The 19,272-nt window shown below is 46.7% G+C and overlaps 1 protein-coding gene across 3 annotated transcripts; it reads right to left on the minus strand.

Moving 5' to 3' along the window:
• Positions 1-499: 499 nt before the first annotated feature.
• Positions 500-17,602, minus strand: LOC112673643 (prion protein). 3 transcript variants are annotated; one of them, XM_025469393.3, is made up of 3 exons: positions 17,442-17,589; positions 15,005-15,102; positions 500-2,916 (listed from the first exon to the last, which is right to left on the minus strand). In XM_025469393.3, the coding sequence occupies exon 3, from the start codon at positions 2,904-2,906 to the stop codon at positions 2,133-2,135; it is 774 nt and encodes a 257-aa protein (XP_025325178.1). In that variant the 5' UTR covers positions 2,907-2,916; positions 15,005-15,102; positions 17,442-17,589; the 3' UTR covers positions 500-2,132. The 3 variants fall into 3 exon arrangements, with proteins under 3 accessions (XP_025325178.1, XP_025325179.1, XP_025325180.1); XM_025469394.3 differs by lacking the exon at positions 15,005-15,102 and having other exon boundaries at positions 17,442-17,602; XM_025469395.3 differs by lacking the exons at positions 15,005-15,102; positions 17,442-17,589 and adding an exon at positions 7,600-7,739.
• Between the last annotated feature and the right edge of the window lie 1,670 nt (positions 17,603-19,272).

The following is a 19,272-nucleotide window of genomic DNA, read 5'->3' on the forward strand; positions in this document are numbered from 1 at the left end:
GCGAAGAAGGCAGGAAACAAGCGAAGTTCTTGAAGGACTGTGACAAATGAGAGGCCTTTTAGACCTGAAGTGTTGAATTTCAGTCCAAAGGGAGTGACTGCCACTGGGGCTCCCACCATCTCGGAGATCTTATAACCTGAGATTGGGTGGAGAGCAGAGGGGCAATCAAGTGATTCCTTGAGAACTTGTTAAGCTGCAATTTAGTTAAGAAAATCCTCTATTTCAAAATCTAGAATAGAAAAAAAGCTTCCAGGATGCAAGGACTATCTTGTTCTGTTGCAATAGTGCCTCTACCATTTACTCAGTGCCAAGCACATTTAAGATATTTGTGGGAAAAAATGAAAAGGCAGTAGGGAGCACCTGGCGTGGGACTGGGAGTACAGCTGAGGGCAGGACCAGGGGAGGTGCACGGGACACTGGCCTTGGCTTGCTCTAATTCACCCCAATGGCCCTGCCAATGCAGGGCACAGTGATAAATGTCGCTGCGGACGCCGTGGAACACGTTCACTTAGCTCCTGTTTAATTCAAGATTTTGAACATTTATACTTTTTTTTATACAAGTGCATGCAAAGTTACAAATATAGAAAATATAAAGTACATGCATATTTTGAAGACCATGTTGGATCTATCATACAAAACTATTCAATGAACACGTAAGCCTGAGGACCACGCAAAGGGTTTTCTACATATTAAGTATTTAGTACCTTACAAAACCAGGTGTGCATTAGATGTATCAGATGTTAACCCCTCTAACTGAAATTTCTAAGTTTGTCATACACAATATATGTATATATATAATAACTCTTTTTTTTTTTTTTACATGAAATGCCCAGTGCAAGCCAGGAACATTGCAGAATGCTAAATTTATCTGCTAGGTGATGATATTGAACGATCTAGACAATAATTTCACCTTACTTAAATAACAATGAACAGAATTCCTTTTTTTCCACTCTGAGTGGATATTTCTGTCATCTCTGACCTAAGATATTTTTGTGGATGGCCTTCCATCCTTTGATTCAAAAACTGATTATAGAAACTAGGACTTAACATAATTCTGATTTTTGACAATTATGAGACAGCAAAGATGAAGTGAGATCATTTTTGTCTACGAATCATTTTCTCTGTTATGCAATCCTCTAGGATAATGGTTATTTTAACACCTGCACCTTACTCTAGGCCAGAATCATTCTGGTTTGCAGGTAAATGAGTAAAGATTTGCTCTCAGTGCCTAGAAGGCAGTTCAAATTTTTTTTACTGCCTTAATTATCTATAGTTTATGTTGTGAAAGAAAGGAATGCCACCTGTAGGTGCTTTAAATGTCCAAAATGGGAGCTTGCCTCCAAGGGCACCACTCCCAAGTGTGGGAATATTTTATCATTTTCATTCTGTTGGTTACGTTCATTCCCTATGAAAATATCCTCTGCCGGGGTCCAGTGTTGCATAAATATTTACACTTGATGCTATGGCTGCTGGGAGCCCACACTGCAAAATGCAAAACATCATCCCAGTTCTGTGCAGACGCAGGGCACATGCTCTCCGGCGGGCTGAGCCTGAATCCAAGAGCGAAGGATTTCTGGTTTTGTTTTTTGAATGAGTAGCACATGGCCTTCTTTCAAATTTGGCAGAAATGCTCTTTGAACAGGGAAATGCAATCAGGTGTTTTTTTTGTTGTTGTTTTTGTTTTTTTTAACGGAAGAGAGGCATTCCCCCAAGTTGCTATGAAATTACTGCTATAATGGGGCATTAGCGTCCTGAGCTCTAGCTGGGGAAGGAGCCAGAGGTTTTTAGATAAAGGTATTTGAAGACTGTTTTGAGAATTGTTTAAGCCCCAATCTGGTGCACTAGACGAAAAAAAAAAAAAAATTCAGCCTAGACCAACCAATGATTATTTGCTATTATTCTCAGCCCAACACTACTACTGGCCCCTGTAGGATTTAATCACAGAGGGGCTTGAATAAATAGCATCCTGGGTCTGCTCTATGTTTCCCAGCACCATCAATGCCAAGGTATTAGCCTATGGGTGCTAAAGAGAGAAGCGGGAATGAGACACCACCACTAAAGGGCTGTAGGTAGACACCCCCTCCCCCAACCTGTAAAAGATTAAGATGGTGCAGGGAATGGGAAGGCCCTCCTCATCCCACTATCAAGAGAATGAGCAGCGAGATGAGGAGGATCACGGGCGGCGGGGAGAAGAGGATGGCGCTTGCCCCTCTTTGGTAGTAAGCCTCGGACTCCTTCTGGTACTGGGTGACACACATCTGCTCCACCACACGCTCCATGATCTTCATGTCGGTCTCTGTGAAGTTCTCCCCCTTGGTGGTGGTGGTCACTGTGTGCTGCTTGACAGTGATGTTGACGCAGTCACGCACAAAGTTGTTCTGGTTGCTGTACTGATCCACTGGCCGGTAGTATACTTGGTCGGGGTAGCGGTACATGTTCTCACGATAGTAACGGTCCTCATAGTCATTGCCAAAATGAATGAGTGGCCTGCTCATGGCACTCCCCAGCATGTAGCCACCAAGGCCCCCTACTACTGCCCCGGCTGCTGCGGCTCCTGCCACGTGCTTCATGTTGGTTTTGGGCTTATTGGGCTTGCCCCACTGACCGTGGCTGCCACCACCTTGACCCCAACCACCACCACCATGTGGCTGTCCCCAGCCACCACCGTGGGGCTGACCCCAGCCGCCACCATGAGGCTGACCCCAGCCGCCACCATGGGGCTGACCCCAGCCACCACCGCCCTGGGGTGGGTAGCGGTTGCCTCCAGGGCTACCCTGGCCTGGGTATCGGCTCCCACCCCCTGTGTTCCATCCTCCAGGCTTCGGCCGCTTCTTGCAGAGGCCCACGTCACTCCATGTGGCCACAAAGAGAAGCAGGATCCAGCCGCCTATGTGGCTTTTCACCATGATGACTTATCTGCAAAACAAGAAGGGTGTCAGCATCCTACGTGTGCTGCATAATGAATGAATGCACAGCGAGAACATCTGCACATCGGTCATCAAGGCTTCCCACTCTCGTTTCTCCTTTGCGGCACTTACGACAAAATTTCAAATAAAGTGTTAACACAACTCTCTCTCCTTCTTAAGGACAAATTTGACCTTAAGATAATTTCTGGCTCTATTTCCTGGAAACCTGATAAAGATGGAATGTCAGCACTGTTGCTTATGGTAAAAATAACCTGATTGATAAACTGCATCTGGGCTGGGTCTGCCATAGTTTCGAGTATCTTTAGGGCAGTGATTATTGTAACCAGCTATGTCCTTGTGGGGACCCTGGAAGCTATGGCCACTGGACTGTCATAAGGGACACTGGCTCTTGTGGGGTCTGGGGCCTCTACACCAAGGGGAATCCTTTATTCACCAATATGGGGTCATTCACTTGAGCAGCCACTCCTGGGGGCTGGGAGTGGAGATGAGTCCCTAGCTGCTGTGTGAACTGTTCTGAGGACCCTGGTTGTAGCCTCTTCTGGAATCTTCTGAGACCTTGGTGTGGCCCCTATGGAAGTCTTGGGAGTTAGAAAGCCCCCTGATTGAGCTTTGCAGTAATTAACTTTGAAAATCAGAGGCTCTTGTCTTCTTTCATCTGTGGGAATGAGTGCCAGTGGGGAGGGAGTCTTGTCTGCTGCTTCCTCCTCAGGGGCTGGGGCCGTGCCTGGCAGAGCAGCACACAATAGTTATTTGTTAAGGGAAGGGATTAATGCCCTCTAAACATATAAATGCCAATGAGAATTTCCTCAGAGTAATTCTCAATACGATATTTTTTGAAAACAGGAAACGTGCAGGATTTTGCATGCCTGCTTATAAATTCATTTTCCATAAAAAGAGCTGCGCAGAGCAGGGTAAAAATGGCTGTATTCACAAGTCCCTGGATGAGTTTCAGTTCAGCATTTAATGGCTTAGGAGGGACTTATTTTCTCCTAATTTTTGGTACTAAAGAAACATGTCTTACTGAAAAGGGCCGGCACAGTTTAGGAATTGTCAAACAAGTTGTCCTGGATAATAATTTAGGACCCTTTGCAGAATGTACACTCATCAAATGAAAATCTCCTTTCAGATTAACCACCTCATTTACCCTGGGTGCTCAGTTCTAAGGGCAGAGATCAAAGACACACAGACCTTCAGGGGAAGGAGAATAATGAAATAAGTAAATGATTCACATCCCATTTACGCTTCTAACTGTCCTTATTGAAAAATCTTGGCCATAGGTAAATAAAAATATATTTGAAAGTTATGAGCCAGGTTCAACTGCTGCAATCATGCCAATCAATCGAGATTTTTGGAGGCTCTTCTGGGGAGGGTCAGAGGAGCAGGGTCCTGAGACATGCCAGCTGGCCTTCTTGCATCTCTAGGCCCTGCCTCTAGGCTTTTACAGGCCTCTCCCTGGTGTACTCTCCACTTGCTCATGGGCTCCAGCTCTCAGGCTCTGTGCTATCCATGCTTCTGCTTACACTGCAGGGAACTGAACTGGGGGTGTGCCACCCCAGTCAATAGCTTCTGATCTGATGGGGTTTTAGGTCAACTACTCGTTTCACCCCAATGAGCCAAACCAAGTCGACACCCTAGAGTTCTTTTTTTTTTTAAAGATTTTATTTATTTATTTATTTAAAGTAAACTCCATGCACAATGTGGGGCTCGAATTTACAACCCCAAGATCAAGAGTTGCATGCTCCACAGACTGAGCCAGCCAGGTGTCACCCCCACACTCACCTCGGAGTTATTCTTGAGTTTCCTTTCTCACAGCACACAATGAATCTACCAGCAAATGTTATCAGCTCTACCTTGAAAATAAATCCTAAATCCTGAAACTACTCATATTTCCCAACACACCTCACTATCCTGGGTAAAGCCTCTGTTGCTTCTCATGAGGGTCTTTCAACAGTCTCCAACCAGCCTCCCTGCTTTTCCTCCTGACCTCCATTGTTGTTCTCTACTCAGCAGCCCAGAGGCTCAGACAACCTTTTAATATGTAGGTCACACCATGCCTCTTCCCTTCCCCACAAGTGGCACTCCATTGTGTTCAGGGTGAGACCCCAAGTCCTGACCATGTTGGCTGGGTCCCACATGACCTGTCTCCAGCTGCCTGCCTCTCTCTGGTCTCCCCCTGCTCCTCACATTTGATAAGCACTTTCCCATCTCAGGGCCTTTGCACTTGCTGCTCCTGGGGCCTGAAAGGATCTCCCTCCAGTTACTCTTATGGCTCAAGTCTGCTCTAATGTCACCTCCACGGGGCTGCTCATATCGCTCTACCTAACTCAGCACCCCACATCTTTTCCCCTTATCCTGCTTCATTTTTCTCCAGAGTAGGGCTGCCTACCTGACATCTATGATTTATTATCTGCTTGCTGTTCACCTTCTCCATGGGGGTGCGGGCTCCCCCAGGGTGGGAGTTTTGCTTTGCCCACAGCAGTGCCTCTAGTACTTAAGTGGGGGTGCATGGCTCACAGCCCTACACAATAAATGCTAAACGAATGGACGAGTGTGGAAACATCTGTAATAAAGCACACTAACCAAACTAAAAATTAAATTGTTACAAAAGTGAGCCATATTTATGAATTTTCAAAACACTCTTTTCTGTCCTGACCAGCTGCCTAACATCTATGGTCCAGTTATATAAAATGTTGATTTCATGTGCCATCCACCACGGGACACTGGCTGGCTGTTGAGGAGACCTGAAACAGCTGGGGCAGGAGGAAGACCATGGTGCACGGGGAGTAACACCGAGACTAACTTTGAACATGCCTTATCTGAGGCTGTAAGAGTCACAGCTCCATAAGCTCATGTAGACCTGTGAGCTGATGGTGACACCACATAGTAAAGGAGGCTCAGAGAAGGACCTGGTCCTGGGGAAGCCAGGTGCAGGAGGTGGGAGAGGCCACTGGGCATTCAGAGTGGAGACAGGCATGAGAGAGAATCCTGGCAGGCCTAGGGGCTGCAGGGGGCTTCATGGGAGCGGAGCTTCCATGTGTGGTGGAGAGGCAGGTGGGCTCCGGCAGTGAAGGGCTTCACCGGCAAGGCGAACGGACATCCTGGCTTCCCTGGGACAATTCACACCTGTTGTTCCTGGTGCTAACGTTAACAGTGCCCCTTTTATGAATACTTCAGAGTGTCTCAGTAGGTTAATAGAGGCAACCTAATTATAAGGCACATTAAGTAGTCAGAACTTGATCCTGAAGGTTCCAGGGAGCCAGTGAAGAGTTCTGGGTTCCCTTTGAGAAAGAATATTGTGGAGGCTGGACTGGGGCTTGTCTCTGTGTGTGTGTGTGTGTATGTGTGTATACAGGGAAACTAATTTCAAGGCTACTGCAGTGATTAAGGTAGAGAAGCTGGCCTTGCCAGGTAAGGAGAGTCATGGATGGTCTGATTAGAAGGAAGCTTCTGGAGGGCTCGGTGTTTGATGTGAAGGGTGAGAAACTGGAACCAGAGTCAAAGTAGCACCCAGATTTCTGAATGAGGCAATTGCATGGACAGAACACAGAAAGGTGGAGCAGGTCTGGAGGGAGCCAAATGAAGGGCTTGGCTCTCCCTCCTCACTCTTACCAAGCTATGTATGTGGGACAAGAAAGACCAGGAGGCAGGAGGCCACGGACACATGTTGCTGTTCGGCACTTTACTAAAGCCAAATGTTGGATAAAGTTGCTTAAGCACAGTTTATATGAGGACAAGATCCTTTTAGAATCAGTTGGGAACAACAGCAACATTTACTTATGAAAAGTCTTAAAAATAACAACTACATTTTGAAGTAGAGTGTCATTTCTAAACCTAAGAGGGACTCAACGCTTACACAAGACCTTGGAGAGAATCTCTTTCCCTTTGTGACAAAATGAGGAAGATCTTCCATTATTGAATGCAGACTCGGACTCTCTCCCCTCACGCTGCCAATCAGGCTACCAAGAGTCAGAGACATCATGCGACACACCTAGGACCGCAGTGCTGGTGAGGGAAACTGACGGCGATGGAGACGGGCTTTCTGAGTGCCTGGCGGGGCCACCATTCCCAGAAGACACTCTGAACGGTCAGGCTGTGGCCTGCACCTCTGGTCCACTGCAAGACACGGAGGGCAGAGCCGCCCGGCTGCACCCCATTCAGTGCGACGGCGACCCCAGCCACCAAGGGCTCCAGCGGCCTAACGATGGCTCTGGGGGCAGCGGGGCGTGTGGCATCTGACGCCCAGCGAGAGCGGGGCTTCTACAGCCCTCTCCCCTTGCTGAAGGACCCCGCATTTATGAGAGACGCCACCTCGCATCAGAGAGCAGCACTGTCCTCGGAGGGCGAGGGCGAGGAAGCGCCGGCGGCCCAAGAGAAGCGAATGAAGACGCAGCCTGCGCGCCCGAAGGGCTCTGGAAGGAAGGCGATCTCGCGGAGAGAAGGCAAATACTCTGAGGAGGAAAACTCAGACGTGGAGACCTTCGAGAAGATTCCAGCGGCTCAAGGAAAGCTTCCTGGCACTGGCGGAGGGCAGCCAGGGCACTGCCGGGCGGGGGCGAACCGTGCCAAAGCCCGGGGTGCGGGAGGCTGCCTACGTGGAGCGCCGGAGGGGCAGGAGGGGCAGGAGGGGCAGGAGGGCAGCCACAGCCCTGGCACCCCGAAAGCACCGGCTCACCTCAAGGGATATCAGAACAGTCCAGGCTGGAGAAGGGGAGCGCTTCCTGCGGGGTTACAGCCTCAGCGAACACTACGAGGAGGGGGACGGCGCCCAAGAGGAGGAAGAGGAAGAGGTAGAAGCGGGGCCCCCACGCTCTCCAGACCGCCCTGGACGACCCCTCAGCGAGGCTGTTTCCGAAGGAGCCGGAGGACCGCGCACAGCACAAGAACCACTTCCGCTTGGAGGAGCCGGAAGGGGCGGGGCTTCGGTCGAGCCCCACCCTCCAAGTATGGCGTCCTCGCTGCCCCCAGAGAATGAGCACGGCAAGCGGCGGGGAGGCGGAGGAGAGGCGGGGGCGAAGGAGGAGGGAGAAGACCATGGAGCAGGGGGAGCTCAAGCAGCTGAAGGACCAGAAGGGAGGGAGATTCTGGCCAAGCTGGAGAGGCTGCGGCGGGTCACAGGCACGAGACGCTGGGCTCTGAGGAGCAGGACCTTGAGGACGACTTGGAGCCCACGGGGCATGACCAGCTCATGCACACAGGTTTTGGAGACCAGCTGTGGCCCCACGGAGGAGGAGGAGACACAATCTGAGGACGACAAACGGCTTGAAGATGACCGAATCCGGGACACAGGGCTGGGCCTGAGCAGGGTGGAGCTTGGAGCCAGTAGCAGCTACACCCCAGGACCCCGACTGCGACCCAGCCAGCTGCGGGGTGGGGGGGTGGGGAAGCACCGGCTGGAGGAAGCACGAGTGGCCCCGGCGAGTGGCCCTTTGCTGGGGCCGAGGGGCAGGGAAAGCCCGGATTCGCCTCTAGAGACAAGATCTTGGAGGAGTACCTGGAGGAGTCTGAGTTCTTACTGGCTGGACGACGAGGACACCACTGATGACCTGCCCTGTCGCTTTAAGAACCACACCGCGGTTCCCTATGATTTCTTCTGACAAGTCAATGAACCGAACCAGAGGTGCTCCCTGAGGAAAACCTGCAGGTGCAGGTCTGAGCCTGAGGAGCACAAGATCAGAGGCTGTACAGCCGGAAGGCCCAGAACTCATGGTAAAAGAGGCATATCTTCAAGTCACTTTGCCCAGAGGAGACGGTGACACTCACAGAAGCCACAGTGAGACAAAGCGGCCCACAGGCCCAGCTGCTGGCACCTGATGCGGCCTGCAGGAAGCAGCCCCAGCCTGGGAGTCCCCCAGCACAGGAAGAGTTGGGCCTGGTGTCACCCAACCAGAAGTCAGTCTCTCAGGGGTGGAGGAGGGGCAAAAGGCATATCTTGGAGGCAAGGTGACACCTGGTGGCCTTGAGTTTAGTCTCCAGAGACTTTAGGCCTTGGGTCTCAACCCCAAGTGGCTGCACTTCTGCCAGCTGGGCAGGCAATGGAGGAGGCACCAGGGTCCCAAGAGTGCCTGCCCTCTGAGCAGGGGCCCTGGGGTTCCTTCCCTCCAGTCAAGCCCCAGGATGCATCTCCCTCATGCACTGTTATAGACCCTGTGTCTACTTGTGGGCAAAGAAGTCTTCCTGTCGCACAGATGTGGAAGCCAACAACTACCTAATAAGCTTCCCCCAGCATCTTACCTTGACACACCTTGGACCCCATCCCTCAAATGCTGGGCTCAGGAACACCTGGGTGGCTCAGTGATTGAGCAAATGTCTTTGGCTCAGGTCATGATCCTGAGGCCCTGGGATCAAGTCCCACATCAGGCTACCCGCAGGGAGTCTGCTTCTCTCTCTGCCTCTTTCTCTGTGTCTCATGGCTAAATAAATGAAATCTTTAAAAAAAAAATGCTGAGCCCAGCCACAGCCAAGTTAAATGGCTTTATTAGCCCACAGTGGCCACAGTTCCCCCTTCCGCCCCCAGATCTCAGAAGGGTAGGGGCTTTGGGACCAGTGAGGGGCATGGGTGGTCCAGTGCAAACTACAGTACTTGAATCTGGCCCTGAGTGGGTGTCCCTGGGAGCCCTCCCTCTCTGCCTGTGAGGAAGGCCCAGCTGGCGGAAGGCAGGCATACAGGCTCTGCCCTTGTCTGAATGTCCCCTGTTCAGAGGTTTCCTGGGCTCATCTCAGCTGTGTTTGTCAAGGGGGTAAGATGAGGAATACCCATCACCTCTAGATTTCAAGCTCCCACATCCAGCATGACAAAAATAAAAAACAAATAGTGAAAAACAGAACAAAAAAGATACGAAGTATTTGACAAAGGTCAATACCTAATACTTAGAAAAAAAAAAAAAGAAAATGAAAAATACTCTTAGCAGACTAGGAATAGGAGAAAACTCCCCTAATTTGATAAAGGTTATATAACAAAATCAGCAAATATACTTGGTGGATGTTTCTAAGATGTTTCTTAGAGGTTTCTAAGATCAGAAATAAGGCAAGGATGTCCATCGTCACAGGACTGGAGGTCCTGTCCAATGCCATAGGCAGAGACAAAGAAGTAACCAGGGCAAGAACTTCAAGAAAAGAGCTAGCCATCATTATTTGCAATTAAAGTGATCATAAACAGAAAATCCAACAGGCTCATCAGCGATGACATGAGACCCAGTACTAGAGATTCAGCAAGGCTATGGGATACAAGACTGGCCTACATAAACAGCGTTTCTCTACACCAGCAATAATCAACTAGAAGAAAAATTTAAGAAATAAGATAATGACAATAGCAAACCAAACTGTAAAGTATCCAGGAACTGACTTAACTGAGAAAAAATAAGACTGGGGCAAAAGTTTTTAAATTCCAATAAAGAACATTGAAGATGATCTGTAAAAATGGAAAGGTATTCCATGGCTTTGACTGGGATGACTTAGAGAGATGTCTGTCAATTACCCCCAAATAAACCTATTATTTCAATAAAATGCCAATGCAAAGTCCACCTGGGTTTTTTTGAGGAGGAGTTCAATAACCTACAAGGTGAAAGAAATGTCCATGAATAGCAAACTCAACTTTAAAAAGGAACAGAAAAGAAGGAATCTATTGTATCAGACATTAAATCTGACTACAAAGCCAGAGCAATAAAGACTACATAGTGAAAGCCTAGGAACTAGGAACAGACCAACAGGCCAATGAGAGCAGAAGGGTACATTCAGAGATAAGCCTTTGTATATATACTTTAGCAAGGACTTGATATACAATAAAGCAGGCATCACAAATCGATGGAGAAAGGAACGCTGTTTAGCAGATGCTTCTGGAAACTGAAGAAAAATAAAACTAGATCCCTAACACCACATGCAAGACCACCAAAAGCAGACTCTGGATAGAATACAGACCTGAGAAAGGTAAAAGCACGTTGTAAGAAGAAACTACAGGTGAATGTCTGTGTGACCTGGGGGAGGTCTGGAGGGAGGACTTTTTAAACAGAAAGCACAAATCAAATGGCAAATAAGAATTTTATGACGTGAAAGTTAAGGATTCTTGTTTAATGCTTTGAAGAACACTATGGACAAAGTTAAGAGGAGTGCATAATGGTAAAAAAATATTTGTAGTATTTATGACCAACAGAGGATTCATTTCTAGAACCTACAAGGAATTCTTGCAAAGCAGTAAGAGCAGTAATTCCAATAGACAAAAGGGCCAAAAGATACAAAAACTGGTAATTTGCAGAAGAGGAAAGCCAAAAGGCTTGAAAAGATATTCAAAATCATTAAGAATCAGATAAAATGGGGATCCCTGGGTGGCGCAGCGGTTTGGCGCCTGCCTTTGGCCCAGGGCGTGATCCTGGAGACCCGGGATCGAATCCCACATCAGGCTCCCAGTGCATGGAGCCTGCTTCTCTCTCTGCCCCCCCCCCCCTCTGTGACTATCATAAATAAATAAAAATTAAAAAAAAAAAAAAGAATCAGATAAAATGGGACCCTGGCCAAATGATATATCACTTATAATTATCAGTTTAGCCAGAAAGAAAAAAATAGCCAAACCAAACCTAATGCACAGGAGAGTTGGATGATGCCAAGAAGGCAAGGGTGTGGGGATAAAGGAACCCATGTAAACATCCAAGGAGTGTGGGTGGTGTAACTGAACAGAAAGAATGAAGATAAATGATTATTCAACTCAAAAAGAAAGAAAACAGAAAGAGAGAATTTCCAGATAAAGCATCGTAGTTATAAAGAACAGACATGAAAGCAGAACTTAATAAATAAAACCCAGAAAAATGAGGAATTTCTAAATGAAATCGAGTGACCTGAAAATGCAATACACATACAAACACACCCCACTACATAGCTCCACATGGGGAATGGGAGAGGCCAAATAACCTTAGAAAGAGAAGGCTTTAAAAGAGCAACAACCTTCCAAATGCAAATGTATTTTATGAATTAAAATATCGATGTGGGGTGGGCTGCTTTTCTGTTAAAACATAAATAATAAATATTGACCAGAATTAATTAAGTCAACAAATATCTATGGAACAACTAGTATGTCCCAATTTTTAAATACATAGAAAATTTGAGTTGACCAACAACCATAAAAGAAATGGAGGAAAAAATTGTCCTAAATTACATATTACAATGTAATACTTATAGTACCATAACTTAGTGATTCATTCAACAAATATTTAAGTGTCCTCTAAGGTTCTAGCATTGTGGTAGTGGCTGGGGACATGACAGTGACTAAAAGATATTTAGCTTGGGTGGGTGATGCCATCTCCTGAAACCGGGAAGACAGGTAAAGAGCTCTGCTTGGAGAGAAAACTGGGAGCTGTGGTATAGACACAGTAACTTGGCTACATCTATGAGATGTTCAAATAGAAGTATCAATTTAAGCAATTGTTTGAAGAATCTGGAACTCTGCAGAGATAAGTGTTAGGGCATCTTGAGCTGAGAAGCACTGTCTACAGCCAAGGGGCAAAGGGACGAGATTGAAACCTCAGCAGTTCAAGTGCAGGGTTCGCGCCCCTAGTTCACCCAGCCTCTGCCACTATGGATGCCAAAACCCAAAAGAAAATACTGCCAAACTGATTTTAACAATTTATCAAAAGAAGAATACACTGTGACCAGTAAGGGTTATTTTAGGAATGTGAGGATGGCTCAAAATTAGGAAATCTATTAATAGGTGAAGAAGACAAAGCCATAGGATTCTCTGCAGATACTGAAAAGTTTTCAATTAACATCAACCTTCATTCTTGATTTCTTAAGCTTAAGCTGTTAAAGTTTCTATAGAACTAGAAGACAGTCCCTTTCCATCAAGAATTGCCACCCACCACAAATACTCAGCCTATACCTCACCTTAAAGGAAAAACGAAAGACATCTCATTAGTGTAGTGAACAAGACAAAAATGCAAGTAGGCACTGTTATTTTACATTGTTATGGAAGTGCTAGCCAGGTACAGTCTTGTATTTGGAAAATCAGCCCAAAATGTCTTAAAATAAAGAAGTGAGCTCATTTGGGTGGCAGTTTTTGAAATCAATATGCAAAAAACCAGCGAGTACCCAAATTAATTGTAATTAGTGAGAAGATTTAGCACAGATGAAACATTCCATCTATAATGTTCTATATTGCCATTCCATCCATAATGACAGTAACACATTTTTACAGTATGTAAGATTTAACTTTAGGTTAAATAAGACTTGTATGAGGAAAGCTAAAAAAATTTACTGGAGATGTAAAGGAAGACTAGGGGGAAAAACAAATCCCAGAAAACCCAAGCCATACAATGTTTTTGGTTGGGAAAACCAATATTGAAAGATGCCAATTTATCTTCAAATAATCCATCAAGTCAACACAATTTCAGTCAGAATTCAAAGGGGATTTTAAAGAACATGATAATGTGATACTCAAAATTAAGAAGTCAGAAAAAAAAAAATCACTTAACAGGAAGAAATCCTAGGGCATGCCTGGCCTGCCAGGTATTAGGATATACTGTAAAGCTCCATGTGGCATTGTAAAGATCATGTGGCACTGGTGCATGAACAAATGACAGAGAAATGTAACCTGAAAGAAGATCCATAGAGTACCCCAATTCATCCTATTCTCATTTATGGATGGAGATAAGAGAGTCAGAGCTGGTAGGAACTAGCCTAATGGTCATGTGCCATGGGCCAAACTTCTAGTACTTAGAACATGTTAAAACTTGAAACCTAATTGGTTAAATTGGGAAGTGGCACCAAATGGCTTCTCCCACTCTCCATAGTCCCCAGGAAAATCCTTTCTCTTTCTAGGGCTAAGTAGAACCTTCATTTATTTATTTAAATCTTTTTGGGACACTGCTCCTTAAAGAATCTGATGCAAGCGATACAAAATTTTGCAAAAACATTTTGAGATGTAGGGCTGCATTGGTACCCTGAGATCCAGGCCTGGATTGAATAAGGCAAAGGAACCCCAGCCTGGTCTGTCATCAGAATTATCTGAAGAGCCTTTATTTTATTTTTATTTTATTTTATTTTATTTTATTTTATTTTATTTTATTTTATTTTTAAGATTTTATTTATTCATCAGAGATACACACACACACACACACACACACACACACAGAGAGAGAGAGAGAGAGAGAGAGAGAGGCAGAGACCCAGGCAGAGGGAGAAGCAGGGTCCATGCAGGGTACCTGACATGGGACTCGATCCCAGGACTTCAGGATCATGCCCTGGACCAAAGGCAGGCGCCAAACTGCTGAGCCACCCAGGGATCCCTGAAGAGCCTTTAAAAAACAACGTTGCTGGAGCCTATTGCAGGCCGACAGCCTGCGAGTATCTAGTGATGGGACTTGGGGATCGATTAAAAGCTTCCCAGGGGATTGCAGTCCTAAATCCTAAACAGGCTTCAGAACTAGGTCCTCAGGAACACAACACTTAACCACATTTATAATGCTTTTCAAGAAACAGCACAGTGATCACATGATAGGTTAGCAGTAATAAGTAGAATGCAGCCCAAATAAGGGATTAACAAATTGAAGAAAAAAATAATGCTCTAAGTAAGTACTGCCAAGCACGGTATTCATTCAAGGATTATTTTACAATGCAGCACCATCACTGGGTTAGATGCCTGGACAACGTGAATGTTTAATACAAGTAGTTCACAGCTGATACAGTTGGCTTAGGAGAAGAAATAAGATCCCAAAGGCAGAATAGAATAGGTAAGATAAAACTACAGCTTGGAAAACCTTTCACCTCATAAATCCTTTTGTCAGCTGGTTGATAGTCACCTTTGGTGTTAATTTGGTGCAGAAATGTTTGTTATGTGATTGTTGTTTTACTGTATTTTTTTTAAATGGCTGCTTCCTTCCATAATTCAGCATAATTGTAGAGAAAGCTGTGACCCTTTCTCTACAAAATCAAGCTGATTTTCCAAGGATGATGCAATGGCTAGGAGTTACATATATAGACCTGAGTGGCCTCCCGAGCAGGGGCCTGTGATCACAGCCTTTCCAGACCCTTATTTTCTATGACAGTTGGAGACTTTCAGCCATCAGAAGACCAAAGAGATTCCACAGGGTACATACATCTGTCGTGGCTCAGCTGAGCTGGATTTCTGTCTCTGAGAAGACAGACTGCTTCGGCGTGGCTGAAATTATTCAGTTTTCAAATATATTCAGGAATCCTTAAAAACAACAACAAAGAAAAAACTAGAATTGGTAAATAAATCTTAGAACTGATTCCTTAAAAGAAAAACCTAATATATAAATTACTAAACCATTAATAAGTCTATTCCAAAAAAAAAAGAGACAATATTTGAAAAAAAAAAAACGAGGTCATGTGAAAAAAAACCAACCAGCAAACAGGACACAGAGGAAACTGGTTCCGTATCGTTTTAAAAATTGAGATATGTGACCTATTTTAAAAATTGCATTATTTGGTAAAAGTAGTATACCAAAAAAAGGGAGATTAAAATCACCTCTAACTTCTGTTAAAATGTCCATTTTTTAATGCTTTTTCTTTCAGATTTTTCACATATGCATTCACGCTTGAGTAAATAGTTTAGAAACCTGAACTTTGATTTGTCAGTTTTTCACATATACCAGAGACTCCAAAATCATGACTTTTGATGGTTACATAATGCTCCTTCCAGTTATTATGCCACGATTTTCTGAGCTACTGCCCTGTTATACATTTTGGTTGTTTCCCAATTGGTTCTAATTTTAGATCATTCTGCACCAATATGTGCTGGCATATGGCTTTTATTTTCTTTGTTTGCTTGTTTCTTCCATTGCAGGTAAATCCCCAGGAGTAGGGTTTTCTGGGTCACCACTTTTAACTTAATACATTGCCAGATTGTTTTACAAAAAAAATGTGTAATAATTCATGACATCCCCAGTTGGGGTGTAAATAGGAAAAGAATAAAGGTAGACATACCAAGGGTCAGTTTCATGTAAAATTAATATTGGCAACGAACTTGGAAGCAGATTTCACTTCCTCTATTTTATAAATGTACAAGAGCAGGATTAGGAAATTAAGGTGACCTGTCCAAAGTCACAAAATCAGTAGCAGAGCCATCTTTCTAGCCCCAACACCTAGCCACATCCTCAAATAACTGAATATGTAAGTTTCATTGCAGACTTCTCATAGGGGTTGCTGTTACTATTACTGTGACTGTTTTTGTTCATTTAGTAGATGCGAAGTAACTCAGGCTTCCTTTCATCTACATTTTGTTCTGTGAATGGTCCATCATTTCACCACTTATCTATTAAAATCTTGACATTTTCCTTTCACAAGTATGAAAAAAATGTGTCAGATACAACTAAGATAAAAATCACATCCTAGCTCTCTGCTCTCTTTCCCTTTCCAGCTAATTCTTTTTCATTTTAAGAGCTCCTCGGTGGTTGTGTATGTTAAATTGTTCATTCCACCGGTGATTTTTCTCTTTCTTTTTAACATCTGAGAGGGATGTTCATTTTTCCAGAGGTCTGATCTTTTTTATTCATTTTCTTTTAAAAAATATTTTATTTATTTATCCGAGAGAGAGAGAGAGAGAGAGAGAGAGAAGCGGAGACATAGGCAGAGGGAGAGGCAGGCTCCCTGCAGGGGGCCCCACGCGGGGTTCCATCCCAGGACCCGGATCACGACCTGAGCCAAAGGCAGATGCTCAACCACTGAACCATCCAAGTGTCCCTCAATTTTCTGTTCCTATTTTTTTCTGCTAATTTGATTCGTAAAAATCTAATCCTATTCCACCTGGAGTTTTACCAAGAAAAAGAGAAGCATCTCAAAATGCTCAGCACGTGGGGAACTGCTTATTAAACCGTGATGCTCCACGTGAAAGAAAAATACGCAGCCATGAAGATAATAATGTTGGGGCAGGCGACGAGTCCCCCGCGGCCGGCACTCCGGGCCGGAGCGGCCCCACCCGGCAGAGGCCCGAGGCGCCGCCCACGGCCGCCCGCCCGCTCCAGGGCCGCCCCGCAGACGGCTAGACCCGCGGGGCCGCCTGTCGGGAGGACCTCGCCCGCGGAGGAGGCCCCGGGCGCCCGGGACTCCCCTCTCGCCGAGGCCTCGGTGTCCTCCGCGCACCCTCGGGGCAGCCCGGACCTCGGCCCGCCGGCGGGAGGGCGGCCCCCCGGCGCCTCCCCCTGGAGCCGTTCGCGGCCCTCCCGGGCTTCCCAGGGGGGCGATCGCCCCCACGTCCGCGCACCTCTGGCTCCTCCGGCCGCGGACCCGCGTGGGGGAGGCCCAGACAGCGCGACACACGCCATCCCTCCCCGGGAGGGCCGCGCCCCTCGCCCCCGATCCCAACCAGAAAAGCAAAACCACGCCGCGTCACCCGAAACCAACGCGCACCCTGGGGCGGGCCGGCTGCGCCACGCGCCCTCGGGGAAGCCCCCTCCCCTCCCCGCGGCCAAGGTCCGCCCCGGCCCCAAGGCCCCCGCTTCGCGCCCTCGGGCTCCGCGGTGCTCCCGCCCCCCGCCCCGCGCCGGGCGCAGGAAAGGCCCCCAGGCTGTTTACCTGCCTTCCTGGGAGAGGAGAAGCTCGCAGGGCTGGAGCTGTCAGCGACTGGCGCGGAGGCTGGCGACAAGCGCCGCCCAGGAGGAGGGCCGGGGGCGGGGAAGGGAGGCGGCGGCGCTCGCCGGCCGAGGTCGGCGCGGGGACCCGAGACCACGCGGCCTGGCGCGCGCTCCCGGGCTCGGGCGGTTCCGGGAAAAGGTGCGGACCTGCGGAGCGCGCCCCGGCGTCCCAGTCGCTTAAACCTAGCGCCGGCCGAGACCGCCTCTGCGAGTCATCACTCCCTGACGTTGCTCATGGATTGTAGAATCATCTTTAAAAAAGAAATTCGGCCCGGAGCCCCAACTCCCTCGTTACATAATGGAGAAAATGAGACGTTAGGGAATGAGAAGGCAATTTCTGGAACTTTGGTAACCAGAAATTTCTAAGGAGGAAAAGACTTGCTATGTTGGATTGAGCCCATAATTAATGAATTTTCACGTAAATTCTTAGCATTTGAGGCCTAGGAGGGACATTGGCCATTACCTGTTCTTTCACTGATTCAGTTTCTATTTCTTATTTTATGCAAGAGAGATGATTTAGATTTTGATACAGATTGGGGAAATGTTCTACATTTAACAAGTCCACTCCTGTTACTTGAGGTACCTTGTATAAAACAGAATGCTGTATTCTTACTCATTATTCTTGCTAAGAATTAGGTAGAGTTTTGTCTTATGTGAAGGATAGCCAAAGATGAAGTGTTAGAAGGATGAGAATTAGGGTTTGGGGAACTATCTAAATTATTACCTTCAGGGGGATCCCTGGGTGGCGCAGCGGTTTGGCGCCTGCCTTTGGCCCAGGGCGCGATCCTGGAGACCCGGGATCGAATCCCACATCAGGCTCCCGGTGCATGGAGCCTGCTTCTCCCTCTGCCTATGTCTCTGCCTCTCTCTCTTTCTCTCTCTGTGACTATCATAAATAAATAAAAATTTAAAAAAAAAAAAAAATAAATTATTACCTTCAATTGGGGCACTTTTATTTATTTATTAAAATTTTTTTAAAAAGATTTTATTTATTCATGAGCGACACAGAAAGAGAGAGGCAAAGACATAGATAGAGATAGAAGCAGGAGAAGCTCCTGTGGGGAGCGCTTTGGGGAACTGGATCCCAGCACCCTGGGGATCGACCTGGGCCAAAGGCCTAGGCGTAACCACTGAACCAGTCAGGTGCCCCAGAAAAGAGGTTTATAAATACCAAGAGACCCATTGGAAACGGGATCTGGATGACATACCTGTATTCCAGGCTGGATCACTCAAGTGGGAGGGGACCAGTGGGCAGGAAGGGGAGAAGAGGGATGTGAAACAGTACAGGGTGATGTTTATGTGAATGTGGGTGGGCCCTTGAAAGGTCAGCTGGGAAGGGGAAATGATAGGTCTGGAAAACGCTATCCCATGGGGTGATTCAGTAACAGACAACTGGATTTTGGCCAGTTAGGAAGGAACGTTAGGCAACAGTACTGTGGCTGTTTTCTATCCATTCAATCTTACATAATGATTAGGTTGACAGTACTTTGAGAGCCTTAATTTCTTTCCTTGGAGATGGCTTATTGCCAGGTGAACTGGGTGGGGGGAGGGGGTAGTGAGGCATCTCTGAGTCTTAAGCTGGGCTGGAGCCAAGAGTAGTTGACCAGATCAGATGGGGGAAAGGGCTGGCTTCCTCCTGAGGAGGGACTCTATAAAGCTTGGTTAGAAGATCCTAAAACTTAGCTTTTTTTTTTTTTTTTTTTTCTTTCTTTCTCAAAAAGATCCCGTGTCTATTGGCCAAATGTTCTCTCTGGAGGAAGAGGGCTCAAAGG

This window comes from Canis lupus, chromosome 24 (assembly GCF_003254725.2).
Source record: "Canis lupus dingo isolate Sandy chromosome 24, ASM325472v2, whole genome shotgun sequence".
In the NCBI taxonomy this organism is placed as follows: domain Eukaryota; kingdom Metazoa; phylum Chordata; class Mammalia; order Carnivora; family Canidae; genus Canis; species Canis lupus.

Excerpts from the sequence above, each read along its gene's own strand:
- LOC112673643 (XM_025469394.3), bottom strand. The coding sequence starts at position 2,906 with ATGGTGAAAAGCCACATAGGCGGCTGGATCCTGCTTCTCTTTGTGGCC.